Source organism: Haliotis asinina, chromosome 4 (assembly GCF_037392515.1).
Source record: "Haliotis asinina isolate JCU_RB_2024 chromosome 4, JCU_Hal_asi_v2, whole genome shotgun sequence".
Taxonomy (NCBI): domain Eukaryota; kingdom Metazoa; phylum Mollusca; class Gastropoda; order Lepetellida; family Haliotidae; genus Haliotis; species Haliotis asinina.
In genome coordinates this window covers 80,573,645-80,588,695 of record NC_090283.1, presented here as the reverse complement: position 1 = coordinate 80,588,695, position 15,051 = coordinate 80,573,645, and the positions used below count along the sequence as shown (strand labels likewise).

The window sequence follows — 15,051 nt, the reverse complement described above, 5'->3', positions numbered from 1 at the left end:
CTGATTATTGTGTGTTGATATAGCATGTATTTAGTGAACTGAGACTTAGTCTCAGTTGATGAAATCGAGTTTACAGTGTAAATTACGACTGTCATCGTTTAACATCGCTCTTAGTCCCCGGCGGCGTGTCAACCCTATGTTCTTCCTATTTGCTGTGAAATTTGCAGGAATATATCTGTTTCAGAATTTATTGTATTAATTCGTTCTTTTCACAGGCGTTCGAGGGACAGGCAGCATCGACCTTCGTTAGGCAAGTCTTATTGGGTGATTTAGCTGCTGGTAACGGCCTTTTCATTAACTACTGATTTTCATTCCAGTTATCAGTCAGGTGTGTCTCTGGGGTTATACCTTGGGTCCAGCGAGTCATCTCCAAGACCACAGAAGAGTACTTCATCCGTAACGGGATCATCGCAGCCTAAGAAGTATAGATCACCATCGTCATTATTGAAGACGAAGTCGTCTGCAACGAAGTCGTGGCAGAATCAACATACTTCAACAACAAGATCGTCCCTCTACAGGAACGACATATCTACGATGAGCCGCAGTTCATGCTACTCTTCGAGCAGTAGACATCACTACAAGTCAGCTTTCGCTGCACTCAACACAGCTGTTCGATGCAGACGCCTTAATCTTACCAACCAAGACTCCAACCAGTAAACTTAGTAACTAAGTAAACTTAGTCTCAGTGTATTTTGTTACACTCCACCACTGAGTCTAACAAAACCTAGTAGAAGGTCGCGTCAGGTAACCTTTGAGCGACCAATGACCGTCCAATCAAACACGAGACGGTTGAATAGATTTAACCAATCAGACAACTGCTACTATTTAGAGATCGGAGGGACTTTCAAAATACTCAGGTCACTGACACAGATCTTTCCACAAACAAAAATCTGCATACAACAGTTATTTGATCTGCAGTATATACGCTTTGGTGTTTCTGTTGACATGGTTACCATTAGCGAATATTTCCGCTAGATGACATCCTTGAATATTGCCCAAAACACTACTTTAGCGACTGTTTACTCACCGTTGCCACGGTCATAACGTGTACCGTGTGCATCACCTGGAAGCAAGCGTACGCTAAATAGCATTCGGAATCATTCGGGTACGAACATTTTCGAAATAAAAAGTTCGAAAGGTATGTGCGAATGTCCACTTTCGTGATTTGGTAAACTGTGTTTTGATTGGTCAATCTCAAAGGTTACCTGACGCAACCTCCCATAAGGTTTCGTTAGACTCAGTAGTGGAGTGTAATGAAAAGTACTGAGGATAAGTTTACTTAGACAGGGACTCCAACAAACCCAACACTTATTGGATGAAGAAGGAAGGCATGCGTTGACGTTTCTGGTGATAACTCCGATATCTACGATTTCTGTGAAGTTGTCTTCAGCATTCAAGTTAGCAACCAAGTTTCAACAACAACCTTTGTCACCCTTCCACGCTCGTCGCTTCCCTCTTCACCATGTGGAGCCCTCCATCAGAGCACGGCTTGCTCTGAACACCTCTACGAGACACACCTTCTTCGGACGGACTCAATTAGTGCCATTAACGAGACTCATCTCAAGTTCAGCAATCCTGCAAACGAGGAAGAGTGAATGATCCTATCAGCTTCACTCAGAAGAAGGATCAGTAGTTTACATCCGAACACCTCGTCTCAACTACTGCGAAACAGTTTGGTTATGGACAAGCCTAAATGCTAGCAAGGGTATCACCATTTGAACAAGATTTCACGATGATCAGTTGTCTGCTACACCGGTGACGTCACGTCTACAATCTGATTGGTCCCCGAGAGGCAAAACCCTGCAAAGAAAGCCGACGACGTTACATCTACAATCTGATTGGTCTATGAGAGACAACGCCATGCAAAGAAAGCCAATGACGTTACATCTACAATCTGATTGGTCTTTGAGAGACAGCGCCCTGCGCAGAAGGTGGTATTATTGTTCCAGTATCAGGAAGTTGTCGGTGACTTCAATGCTGGAAAGATGTTGATTACACTCTAGATTAACAGTTTATAGCATCATTTGATTTCGTCAGGCAGCATAGAGGTCTTCTAACAGCAGACTCAGTGTTGCCTATCACAAGGCTTGCAGCAGTGAATGACAGCTCCTGATCGGACAGGCAGCCAGCTATAAATAGACTTCCTTCAAATGTCAACACGCTTGTAATGAATAGTATTGACGATCTGGAGACGAAGAATGACGTATCTTCACGGCATACACGTTCTTCATGAGACAAGTCAACTCAGTCTACAGTAGGACTTAACTATCAGGCTACTGACTCAGCTCGGATGAAATGTGAAGCTAAATTCCTCGGCATTTGATTCATCGCTACATGGAAATACGTCGCTTTCCCAGAGAATCGTAGGGTCAAAGTGAAAGTTGTTAGAACAAGTTCTACTCTCTCTGCCATCATTACAACACTGTCAGTGTCTATTCGGTCTGCGCATGTCATCTCAGGATATCACCAGATGAAGATGCCAACAACTACGTCTATGACAGCGATTCCTGAGTCACGGCTTCACGTCCTGACCAGTTTACGATGACAACTTAAGACCACACTCGCTATGGGGAACTCGCCAGTCAAATGTCTGCGGAGGAACTTGTCTGTTACAGTTGGCATTCAACAACCATCTCTATGTAGACACGTCTCTCCAAGGATGGGGTGCCTATCTAAACAACGATGTTTGCAGCAGGAATCTAGAAGAAAGAAGATCAAACTCCTCCCATCAACCAGTTGGAGATGAAAGTTGTGATTCATGCTATCCATCACTGGTCAACAACACTGAGAGACAAGCTACTGATGATCCACACAGACAACTCAACAGTGGCTGTCTACTTAAACAATGAAGGGTCAGTGAGATCGCCATCCCTACTACACCTGTTGTTTCAACTCCTCGACATGGTCGACAGTCTGAATCTCCAAATAAAAGCATGTCACATACCAGGAGTTTGCAACATCATGGCAGACGCCTTATCTCGTCCTCTCAGTCCATCACCAACAGAGTGGATGCTGCTTCGAGAGGCGTTTCAACTAATCAGCCAGACATTTGGATCGCCGCAAATGGACTTATTTGCAAGAAGGTTCCACAAACAGACTACAACCTTTGTATCACCGGTACCAGATCCGTTAGCCTGGGCGCTCAGCATCCCATGAGAAGGACTAAAGGCATTTGCATTTCCACCTACCAAATGTCATGGAGAAAATAAAACAGACCAGGAGGCTACAACTGACTTTGGTTGCGCCTTACTGGCAAACAAGACATTGGTTTCCAACACTCAGAGGAGTTAGGACAAGCAACACTACAACTACCAGATTGGGAAAATCTTGTCCATCCCCACACGAAACAGGCACACAGCAACCCATCTGCGTTCCGATTTCAAGTGTGGAACGTATCAAAATCTGTTGAAAACACAGAAGATACACGACAAAAGCAGCGAAAGCAGTTACCTTACCCTTATGGGAATCCACACGCACCCTTTATGATGACAAGTGGAAGCGGGTTGAGATATACGCCAAGAAGAAAGGCTTCACGGTGATGAAGGCAACATATCCACAGAATATTTATGTCACCTACGACATTTCAGAGGTCTGAAAGGTTCTACATTATCTACCTTCTTGGCAACTCTCAGCTCAGTTGTCACCATGGAAACGGGGACCAAGCTGACTGAAGTACCCAAGCTACTTGCCTTACTACGCTCCTTCAAGTTGGAAGATCAGCAACGTAGATTAGGAGCTCCAGCATGGGATCTAAACATCGTACTCCAACATCTCACAAGTGATGCGTACAAGCCGCTTGATCCAACCTCATTTGAACTGTTAACTCAGAAGATGCTGTTTTTACTTGCCTTGGCTACAGCTGCATGAATGTTAGAAATTCATGCTCTAGACTTCAACCACAGGAGATTTGATGCAAGTCATCAGACAGCTCATCTGGGTCTACGATGGGATTTTATTGCAAAAAATCAACTGCCAGGTCAACCGGATAGACAATTCCACATACCAGCAATATCTTAGACCCCATGATGCACAAGATTTATCATTATGTCCAGTCAGGGCATTGAAGATGTACATCGCATGTACCAAGTCTAGAAGGCAACATTTCAAGCACCTGTTTATCAATATATCTACTGAGACACTTATGGAAGTATACCACAACACTATCTCCGTGTGGATCAGACCTGTTATATTGAGAGCCTATAAAGCAGCAGAATTGGAACCTCTGCAAGCCTCCAACCCACATGAAGTCAGAGCCTTGGCCTCTACACTAGCGCTATATGGGAATTGCTCGCTATCAACTATAATGGAGGGCTGCTTTTGGAAGTCAAACACAGTGTTTGCCAAACACTACGAGACATAGCCACAGAGGACGTCTCTGGCATTCATCAGTTTGGGCCACTCGTCATTGCTCAGCAACTAACAGTTCCCCGAAGGCGCTGAGTTCACTCACACGTTTTATCACGTGTCTTGTGGAAGCCACACGCTCTGCGGAGTATAATGGTGGAAAGTCCATGCACACATCTTAAACAGACTAGCATGAGTGATTATGGCCCTGTACTCATAATGAAGATACTTGTACATGAAGAGGGTTGCAACTAGTCTCGATTGCTATATCTTGACGTTTAGTTACATCAGAAACAAGCAGGACACAAGTTACTTTTGATGTCATCACGTGCCAGTCAACAAAGTCGTCTACGGAAGACAAGTTCGACTGGATGTGATCCCCCCCCAGAATCTACAATGAATATTAGAAGAACAGGACCGAATTATCGCCGTTACAAGTTCCCATTAAGGGGGAAATTACTGGACATAATTTTGAACAGCCGACAGAATCCAGCTTGGCCTGACCCACCACCGTTTTCGTCGGATTCTATAAGCAACTAAGCATGAGTCAGGATAAGGAAAAATATGTAATTTTCTGAATAAAATTGATATTTTATACTTATCCTGACTCATGATGAAAGCCCTCCCAGCCGCCCCTCACATTCACGCTGAATTCCTATCATTCTCGTGTCAGGCGATTTACAGGAGAGAGTGACAAACGTGGTTGGTCAGCTGACCTATTACGTGGGAAAGGGGAGGCTACTTATGGGTGAGTGTATTTTTATGTCGGCTTCTCTTAGAAGGGAACTTCAAGGGATTTCAGGTATTTCCACTACTTTGCCAGGGAAGAGGAGATAAGCAATTAAGCATGAGTCAGGATAGGTATAAAATATCAATTTTATTCAGAAAATTACATTTTTGTGTAACACACACTCTCTTACCAGGACTCAGAGCTGATACATCTGAAGACAACCGAGCTCCACGCACTGCAGGCACAGATCCAGCAGGTACGCAACAACTGAACTTGTTACGTGGTTTTAACACTAATGCATGGGGTCCACCCTTAACATCTAGGCTTCACTTTTATGTGTGGGCCTCACATGGAGTGAGTTACACTAAGTGTTTGAGTTTCACAGTATTTAAGAGGGTGTCACACTGAATAAGTGGGTTTCACAGATATAAAGTGGGCGTGACACTAAATGAGTAGGTTTCAGACTAAATGAATGAACTCTTAACTAGGTTTCACATTAAATTTGTGGGTTTCAGTCATCACCCGTGGGTTTCAGATGCAGGATAAGTTTCGTGTCGTGGAGGCGAGTCACGGGGCAGAGCTGGACGGAATGAGGACAAAGCTGGCCCAACTCACCACGGACCTCCATCAACGCAATGCTTCCATTGCCAACTTCACTGACAAGGTGTCGCGGATGGAGCAGCAGATTGTCATGGAGAAGGACGTCTTGGAAGGACGAGAGGCTGAACTAAAGGTGACAAAAACAAACTTGTAAACCAAAGTTGAAAGGCCTAACGGTGATTCCAAGATGAATTGAAATAATCTCCGCAAATCTGACGATATCATCACTTATTTTTCTTGAGCAATTAGAAAAATTCTGAGACACTGATTGTCACAATTTCATTTCAGATTTAAACATGTAACTAGTATCAAAAGCAGAAGTGTTCACTTTCAATGTTTGAGATAACATGGCCTTGCCATTGTAAGACCTTCCTTGTTCTGTCTTCAATTCATCTTAATTCCAGTTGCTTTCACTGTTTGCACAGAGGCTAGGAGTGATGTCATAGTGCCATCACAAAACATCGGACAACAGTTGACAATGACATCATAACCCCATCACAATACATCGGACAACAGTTGACAATGACATCATAACCCCATCACAACACATTGGACAACAGTTGACAATGACATCATAACCCCATCACAACACATCGGACAACAGTTGACAATGACATCATAACCCCATCACAACACATTGGACAACAGTTGACAATGACATCATAACCCCATCACAAAACATCGGACAACAGTTGACAATGACATCATAACCCCATCACAAAACATCGGACAACAGTTGACAATGACATCATAACCCCATCACAAAACATCGGACAACAGTTGACAATGACATCATAACCCCATCACAACACATCGGACAACAGTTGACAATGACATCATAACCCCATCACAAAACATCGGACAACAGTTGACAATGACATCATAACCCCATCACAACACATTGGACAACAGTTGACAATGACATCATAACCCCATCACAAAACATCGGACAACAGTTGACAATGACATCATAACCCCATCACAAAACATCGGACAACAGTTGACAATGACATCATAACCCCATCACAAAACATCGGACAACAGTTGACAATGACATCATAACCCCATCACAACACATCGGACAACAGTTGACAATGACATCATAACCCCATCACAAAACATCGGACAACAGTTGACAATGACATCATAACCCCATCACAACACATCGGACAACAGTTGACAATGACATCATAGCCCCATCACAACACATCAGACAACAGTTGACAATGACATCATAACCCCATCACAACACATTGGACAACAGTTGACAATGACATCATAACCCCATCACAACACATCGGACAACAGTTGACAATGACATCATAACCCCATCACAACACATCGGACAACAGTTGACAATGACATCATAGCCCCATCACAACACATCGGACAACAGTTGACAATGACATCATAACCCCATCACAACACATCGGACAACAGTTGACAATGACATCATAACCCCATCACAACACATCGGACAACAGTTGACAATGACGTCAGTGTTTGTACATGATGTCACAATGTTCAGTTTATGTGAATTTGCTCTGCCAGTAGAGCAACTGACCTGAGGAACTTCTGGAATTACATCGGTAATTGTGTGTCGTACCTGTATTTACTTTACAGACATAATCCTTCCCATGACACTGTGACGGTTACACTGATGAAACTGTTGTAGGTAGCACAGGCCCACATTGAGGCTCTGAGAGTGGAGAACCAACATCTTCGTCAGGACTTCATGGAGAAGCTTGGCACAGTGTGTGGCAATCTGGATGCGGAACACCAGCTGCAGGCCGTCAGCAGCGAGTACACTGCCGTTGTGGCTAGGCTAGAGGTAACTGACATGAGGAAGAAGGATGGGGAGATTACCAGACTCCACAGTCTGATTATACACCTGGGGAAGTGAATCAAAATCTCATTCATGTGGCAAAGTAACATGTTGTTTTTTTTCAACTCTAGTCAAAACCGGACATTATAGTAGCATTAAACAGTTCCAGTGTTGCCTGTGTTGCACTAGATGAGGACATATGCCATACCTGGTATTGGGCCGAATGGAAACTGCTGAACAGTTCCAGACATTTTCCAGCCCTCCAAAGTGGCTTTTTCTCAATCCACTCACTCAATGTGAAACACACTATTGATTCCCCAAGTGGGTAGAATGGGTGAAACCCATTCCTTCTGTACCCCGCCATGATATTGCTGGAATATTGCTAAAAGTGCCATAAAACTATATTCTTCAATTTTCACCCTAAAGGCTTCACATAATTTTCAAGGTCACCACAACACTTTGAAGACTTCAGCATGTTAACTAAGGCCCAGTTCCTCAAAGCGATCGTGGCGCTACGACAGGTGTAACTCCCATACTTAAACATGGACTTACGACTATTGTAGCGCAATGATTGCCAAGAGGAACAGGGCCCTGAATTCACCAGATTTCTAGACTTTCATTGAATGTTTTTCATTAAGATTATTTCTTTAGGACCATTTTTGCTTTGGCGATGGGTTAGCCTTGTGGTTAAAGCATTTGCTCATCATGCCAATGACCCGGGTTCGATTCCCCACATGGGTACAATGTGTGAAGCCCATTTCCTGGTGTCCCCCGCCATGATATTGCTGGAATATTGCTAAAAAGTGGCGTAATACTAGACTCACTCACTCACTCACTCACTTAGGACCATTTTTGCATATTTCTTACAAAATTCATGTCAAGGTCAATGTCAGTCTTGAAAATGTGTCTAAGGCACACCAATGTACCTTTCTAGGCACTTCCTCCCACCTACTGACCAGGGCCCACTTGCACAAAATGATCTTAGAGCTACAATTTTTGTAAATCCTTAAGATTGTGATCTTAGACTTCGGCTACAATCGGCATCCACTTTCACAAAGCGATTGTACGCTAAGATCATTGTAAGTTACAATCAAAACTTACAATTGGTCGGAACCAAGTGTAAGGAGCTAAGATCATTGTAGTCAGTAGCAAAATAGTGTTCAAGTTGGTGTCAGTTTCACACAGATAATAAGCTTGACGTTTGGGGATTGCTTTTATATTGCATAAAACTGCATGATTCGCCACGACACTTCAACAACACGGAGAATGCAACATCGATTTAACGTCTGTTATTTGAGGTAGTGAACAACATCATTATCGAGTCGATATCATAGAGTACAATTCTCACCCGATTCAGTGTTGGAAATAGTGTGTACACCATACCTTTTTGATAAGCAAGGAAAGGATAGTAACGAAAGGTGTCTGCATGCAATTAGCAGTGGCCATGACCTTTTCAATAACTCAAGGGCAGCTAATCTTTACGCAAGATGGGAGTGGTTTCCCTTTGCATATTATGCAGTTGCCGTAAAATCAGCAATGCCCAAATACAATGCATGTTCTGTTGTGACAGAACAGATCTCCACATATTTCTTTTCGGTTAATGATTTTGTCTTAGTTTATCACTGAAATAATCTACAGTTGGATAATGTACAAAATTATGGGGTTTTTTCTACTTGTAAAAAATGAATCTGACGAGAGACAAGAGTATTAATATATGGATTTTAAATATAATACAATTATTCTTCAAACCGGAAAAATACGCTGGCTGGGGTATGTGATCGAAATTTGCATAAAACGTTTTTTTAACAAAACGAAAAAGTAATTGTCAACAAAATAGCATAAATTAATTAATATACTGTGGATGAGCATTTAACAACACATACAACACACACGAAATAATAATGATTTCATATTTCCCTGTCATGAATTTTCCACAACACTCCCACAGTCATGTCACACTTTCATATCTTTACAAATCTAATGTTTGTGGGATATATTTGGGATTTTACTCCAAATAACACTGACCAGAAACTAAACCATGTTTAACTGACAACCATTGACAAATCCTGGTACATTTAGGTGTTATATCATAAGGAAATTTGATTTATGTGTTATCTTTTAATTTCATGATTATTAGGTCAATAACTCAAGACACAGTTTGTTAATGTGTTTGTTTGTATTTCAATATTTGCATAAAACATGATATTTTTGTGGTTGCAGTATCACATGTTTAGTTCATTAAAAAAAAATAGAATGGAGGAAAATTAGAGAATAACCCCTGAGGTATGAGTGATTATACATGTTACCTTCCACGTTATCGCTTCCTTCTTCAATGTTGTCATTTCCTTCAAAGATTTGTGGGTTGGGGTGTTTTGGGGGTTTTTTTTATTTTATTTTATTTATTTATTTATCTATTTATTTATTTATTTTTTTATTTATTTATTTATTTATTTATTTTTTTTTTTTGTCATGAAAAATCTGCAAGGTGCAATTAAGGAAGGAATGTCATTTGCGTGCAGTATACAGTTCCACGTTTTATTTGCGCTGCATGCTATGTGCACTTGAAGACAGCTGTAGACAGGAGTCGAGTTTAAGAAATTTCTACCTCTTAAATCCATGCTGTCTTAGGATCGTCTTTGTGCAAGTGGATTAGGGCAATTGTATGGTGATTGTAAAGTTGATTGTAGGGGCGGGGGGCTAAGATTGATTGTAACTAAGATTGCTTTGTGCAAGGGGGCCCAGGGTGCATCAGTTCTTTAAGTCATCCCTGCCTACATCTCACAATAAAATAGCACCTCATGATAGTGTGGAAGCTGGTTGGGTACAGCCAACCACAATAAAATAGCACCTCATGATAGTGTGGAAGCTGGCTGTTGTTTTTGCAGAAGGAGAATGAGAGTCTTCGTGAGGATGTATCTCACTTGAAGCAAGATATATCTACCATGGAGAGGTCCCGGAGCCTTCCCTCCCGTCATGATAACAATATGCTGTCAGTGTAAGTAGAACCTTCACCAATTTGAGATTCCAATACATCCTCAGTACTCCAAGTTTTGTCTTCCTTGTCTTACAGTGTACAGAGAGGTATTTCATTGCAAATCTGGTTGGGTACAGCCAACCACTATCCTTGTGGAGATTGAAACAGTGTAATATATATCTCAATCATAGATGCATTGATATTATAGATTATATATGATATTTCTGTTTGACTTTTTCCTTCTGTGTACCTTAGCAAGCCACCGAAGCACAAGCAGACATCACAGGACCACCTGGACGGCACAGCGCAGGGGTACGAGAGTCAGATCCAACTGCTGCAGGCCCAGAAGCGTCGTCTAGAGGAAGAGTTAGACCTGGAGAGGAGGGAGAATAGACGTGAGTAGCTAAGTTTGCCTGGTCTTCTCCAGTCACCACCACTCTGGTCTTATCCCTGACACATGTCATCACTGGTCCATGTTTCTGTTTCCCTCCTCAACCCTAGCCTGTCATATGATGTGACTGGATTGGTGGTGTCAAGCATGCTGACTGTTCTTTATGCATGTCGTATCCTGAGTGTGTTGATATTGGTGTAGCATGAGGACAAGGACACCTGTAGTTGTGTGACGTTATGATTTTGATGCTGATGCTGACAGCACTATTCTGTGTTCCAGGAATGTCAAGAAGTCAACTCCACAGTGAGTTGAACGGCAGCACTGGCACCATCTTGGACTCAGAACCCATGTCTCTCCTCCATACGCTCAACGATCTTGACTCTCCAGCTGAATCCCTTGAGTGTGATGTGAGTCATGTGACTGTTTTCTCATTCAAATGGGAGGAGTAGAAATACTTGTTGAATGTATTTCATTGTAGTAGGTGATCACCGCGTTGAGCAGAGTTGCTTCCCTTGGGTGAGCAGGAACCTATGAATCCTGCTTCCCCATTCGTTATGTTCATGGTTGGTACCTCTGTGGGCTTGAACAGTGGTGACCATCTCAGACCTGCATGACTTTGGGCTTCCCTTATGTATGAAACAGACTAGTTGTGAAAAATTGAAAAGCAACTCCAAGCAGCATTATCAACTAAACTCATATTATTTTCCTATCTTTTACAGTTAGAGAGTTCTGCTGATGCAGCAGCTGAATTGTTCCTGAGCCAAGAACAGGAACGAGCCAAAGAACTAGAACGACTAATAGATTCTCACATTTCTGAACTGCGTGCTGGCACTGAACTTACGCTTAGGAAGTACACCCATAAATGAGCAAAATCAAAAGTCACTCAATCTGTGGAAAGACAGAATGTGTCAGCAGACACCTGCGATGTTTGGAACAGGAGTCCAACACGTTTGACAGTCATTTTGGACTCCTGGAATATATTCTCAAGACAGTGTTTTGTGATGTGGTCGTGTACTGATTGCTCCTCACAGGGCTGTGTAGACATGACAGTGCCAGGAGTTGACAGCAGCTTCATGCATTACTTGTTGAATCACAGGACTGAAATCTCAACAGCTGACGGACCAAACACAACATCCAATTCTGTGATAATGACATTATTTTGAGTCAGTAATCCGGTAAATCTGACTTTGTGACAAGTGAATTTTGACTGTTTAATTGCTTAGGTATAAGTCCCAGTTTTGATATATCCACACCCATGACAAACACAAGGTCAACTGTTTAGATGAAACTGATTGTATTCAGGCAGGGAACAGAGATTTCAGTCTAGTCTGTCTCTGTGACACTGTATGAATGAATTGTAGATTTCGTTTACCAGGGAAATAGGATTATCACAAAATGTATGCATGAAAACAAAACAAACTCTGCGTTGACCATTTAAAGATTTTCTTCCTGGGGGCTGTTGTTCAAAGCAATCTTGGTGCTAAAGTGACCTTAACTCCCATGCCATAACATGGGCTAGAGGTGGTCTTAGTGTTAAGGTGACCTTAACTCCCATGCCATAACATGGGCTAGAGGTGGTCTTAGTGTTAAGGTGACCTTAACTCCCATGCCATAACATGGGCTAGAGGTGGTCTTAGTGCTAAGGTGACCTTAACTCCCATGCCATAACATGGGCTAGAGGTGGTCTTAGTGTTAAGGTGACCTTAACTCCCATGCCATAACATGGGCTAGAGGTGGTCTTAGTGCTAAGGTGACCTTAACTCCCATGCCATAACATGGGCTAGAGGTGGTCTTAGTGCTAAGGTGACCTTAACTCCCATGCCATAACATGGGCTAGAGGTGGTCTTAGTGCTAAGTTTGTTTTGTATAACGGCACACTGACTATTCCATGTGTGTGAGTACAGGATTGTATCTGATGTTCTCCTGCTGCCAAGTGTCCTCTGCCCATTATACAAGTATTACTTCAGGAAAGAGGTAATTCTGATATTAACATGTCAGTATGATGTGAATAAACAAACACTTTCCACCTAGTAAGAGCTGCCTGAATGTTTCATGTTGCAGCTACAGTTATTGAGGGTGTGGATTTTGGGTTGCTGGGATACCATATTTCCTTTCAGTCATAACCCCTGGATTTGCAGTTCAGGCAGATCATTTACGCACTGTCACTGGATTCATGTAAACCATGTATTTTTTCACCTGTTATCATTCATATTGTGTATTGAGAGTTCTGTGTGTTCATTAATACTGCTCAGAAGGAGTTTGTTTTACTCCCTTGGCCTCACTTTATTGGATGTTTTTAGATCAGTGAGAAGACTTTCTTTTATCAAATCCGCAGAAAATGCTTCAGATTTGCGTCTATAGATTAATGTGCTATATGTCACATGACGCTCCAGGTCGTGATACATGTATCAGGCATGGTAACCCGAGTACAGGTACACATACCTTGTGACATGGTTCATATGGAGGTAGGGCTAGTATCCTTTCAGTGATGTAGATCTGTAAGAAAATACAGGTACACAGCTGGAAGGGGTGCACAGTGTCCTTTGACTGATGCTAATGGCTCTTCTAAATTTTTTAATTGTACCCAAACAACTTAAAATGGGTTATAATTATTTACTGGGAATATTTTACAAAAATAAGAAGCTAACATGAAGCTCAGTGGGTGTGCTGTTACACCATGAACTCATTATGAATACATTGAAATCAGAATTTATGTATTGAAATGTCTCTCTCAGTTGTGTTAGAATCTATGCAAGTATTAAAACTTGGCAGCGTAAGCTCCTTTTATGTTGGTGGGAAAAGCAGGTACTCAGCGTCTGTGAGTGGGTGTGTACATGCCTTCATGTGTGTGCGTGCGTATCAGTATTACGTTTAGTGGTGTTTGATCAGTATCGTCTTGTCATTATAGAGACAACCTGAATCGCTCAAATTATTCACAAAAACAGACTCTGAATCAACGACCTGTCACATCCTTTACTTTGTAGCGTTATGTTCATGTCACAACTGTTTCTGGACTTCTCCTATCACGATCATGTTCTCATCCCTATCTCACACTTACAGTATTACAATATACTAACAATCTGTTTGTATCTCTGGGACCTTCCATATGTAAGTTTGGAGTCCACATCAAGTCCATTGTCCTTATCATGTTGTCATATTTCTCAACTGGCATCAATGGTTAGAACCACATATACATAGCAGAGCTATACATCCCTGAACTGTTTTCAAAATATACTGTCACACAGTTTTATCCTGAACAAGCTGTGTAGTACTAGTAGTGTGGCTTCAAAAGCATGATGAAGATAGACTCACATCGATAGCACTGCCATGGTAGATCTTTCTAGCAATGTGGATGGGTAATCTTGTAGGTGCTCCTAAAGTTCTTTGTCAGATTTGAAAGAGTGCAGCTAACTGTACAGGTAAAATTGGTGGACTTTGAAAATGGTCTGTTGATTAAAATATTGTCACAGTCTGGAGTGGATTCCTGTCTCCAGACCAAGTTCAGGGGCTCCAGGTTAGACTAGTGGTTCACTCTGCACGCTGAATGTCTGGGTTCCATTCTCCACAGGGGTACAAGGTCTGGAGCCGTCTTACAGCATGCATAGCTTTGCTGCAATGTCGCTAAAGGTGACATGAAGCCCAACTGATTCAATTTTTTCCCTTTTTCATTGTACTGTAAACGCTCACAACTTGAACCAGACTATTTTCTTAATCTTGTTTTATCGGGCTGACAATTCCCAAAGTATTGAAAACAACATGACACTTAAAAATAGTGTTTGTTTTTTATTCCACTAAACAAAACTAAATGTTTGATTAAAACTCCAACTGAATCACCTTAATATAAATATTAGTTTGAAAATTCAAAATCTGTTGATAAATATTCTTAAGATGCATTTTGAGTAAACATATACATATTTTTATTGTATTTTACAAAAATGAAATAAATCTCACATGAATTTGAGCCCCAGATCCATGAACTGAATTCAAAGTATATGTCTGCCCTTATAACATTGCCATGACAGACAGAGCACATGCAGACACAGAATATTGATGAGCAATAACCCTTCAAATATTATTGAAATACTATTGTGTCAACAGTACTGTCCAAACATTGTATAAAGAATGTGTATTTATTTGCTGAATTTGTATATAAGATACCAAATAATTTATTAAAACAATTATTTAGA

At 41.6% G+C, this 15,051-nt stretch overlaps 1 protein-coding gene across 1 annotated transcript in view; it reads left to right on the top strand.

The window, feature by feature from the left end:
- LOC137281972 (centrosomal protein of 63 kDa-like) overlaps window positions 1-15,051 on the top strand; it is a 34,095-nt gene extending 19,044 nt beyond the window's left edge. The window contains exons 12-18 of the mRNA XM_067813715.1: window positions 5,268-5,330; window positions 5,610-5,807; window positions 7,350-7,505; window positions 10,385-10,494; window positions 10,729-10,868; window positions 11,144-11,271; window positions 11,584-15,051. Coding sequence (XP_067669816.1) covers window positions 5,268-5,330; window positions 5,610-5,807; window positions 7,350-7,505; window positions 10,385-10,494; window positions 10,729-10,868; window positions 11,144-11,271; window positions 11,584-11,730 — 942 coding nt within the window. The 3' untranslated portion in view covers window positions 11,731-15,051. The remainder of the gene's footprint in view (window positions 1-5,267; window positions 5,331-5,609; window positions 5,808-7,349; window positions 7,506-10,384; window positions 10,495-10,728; window positions 10,869-11,143; window positions 11,272-11,583) is intronic.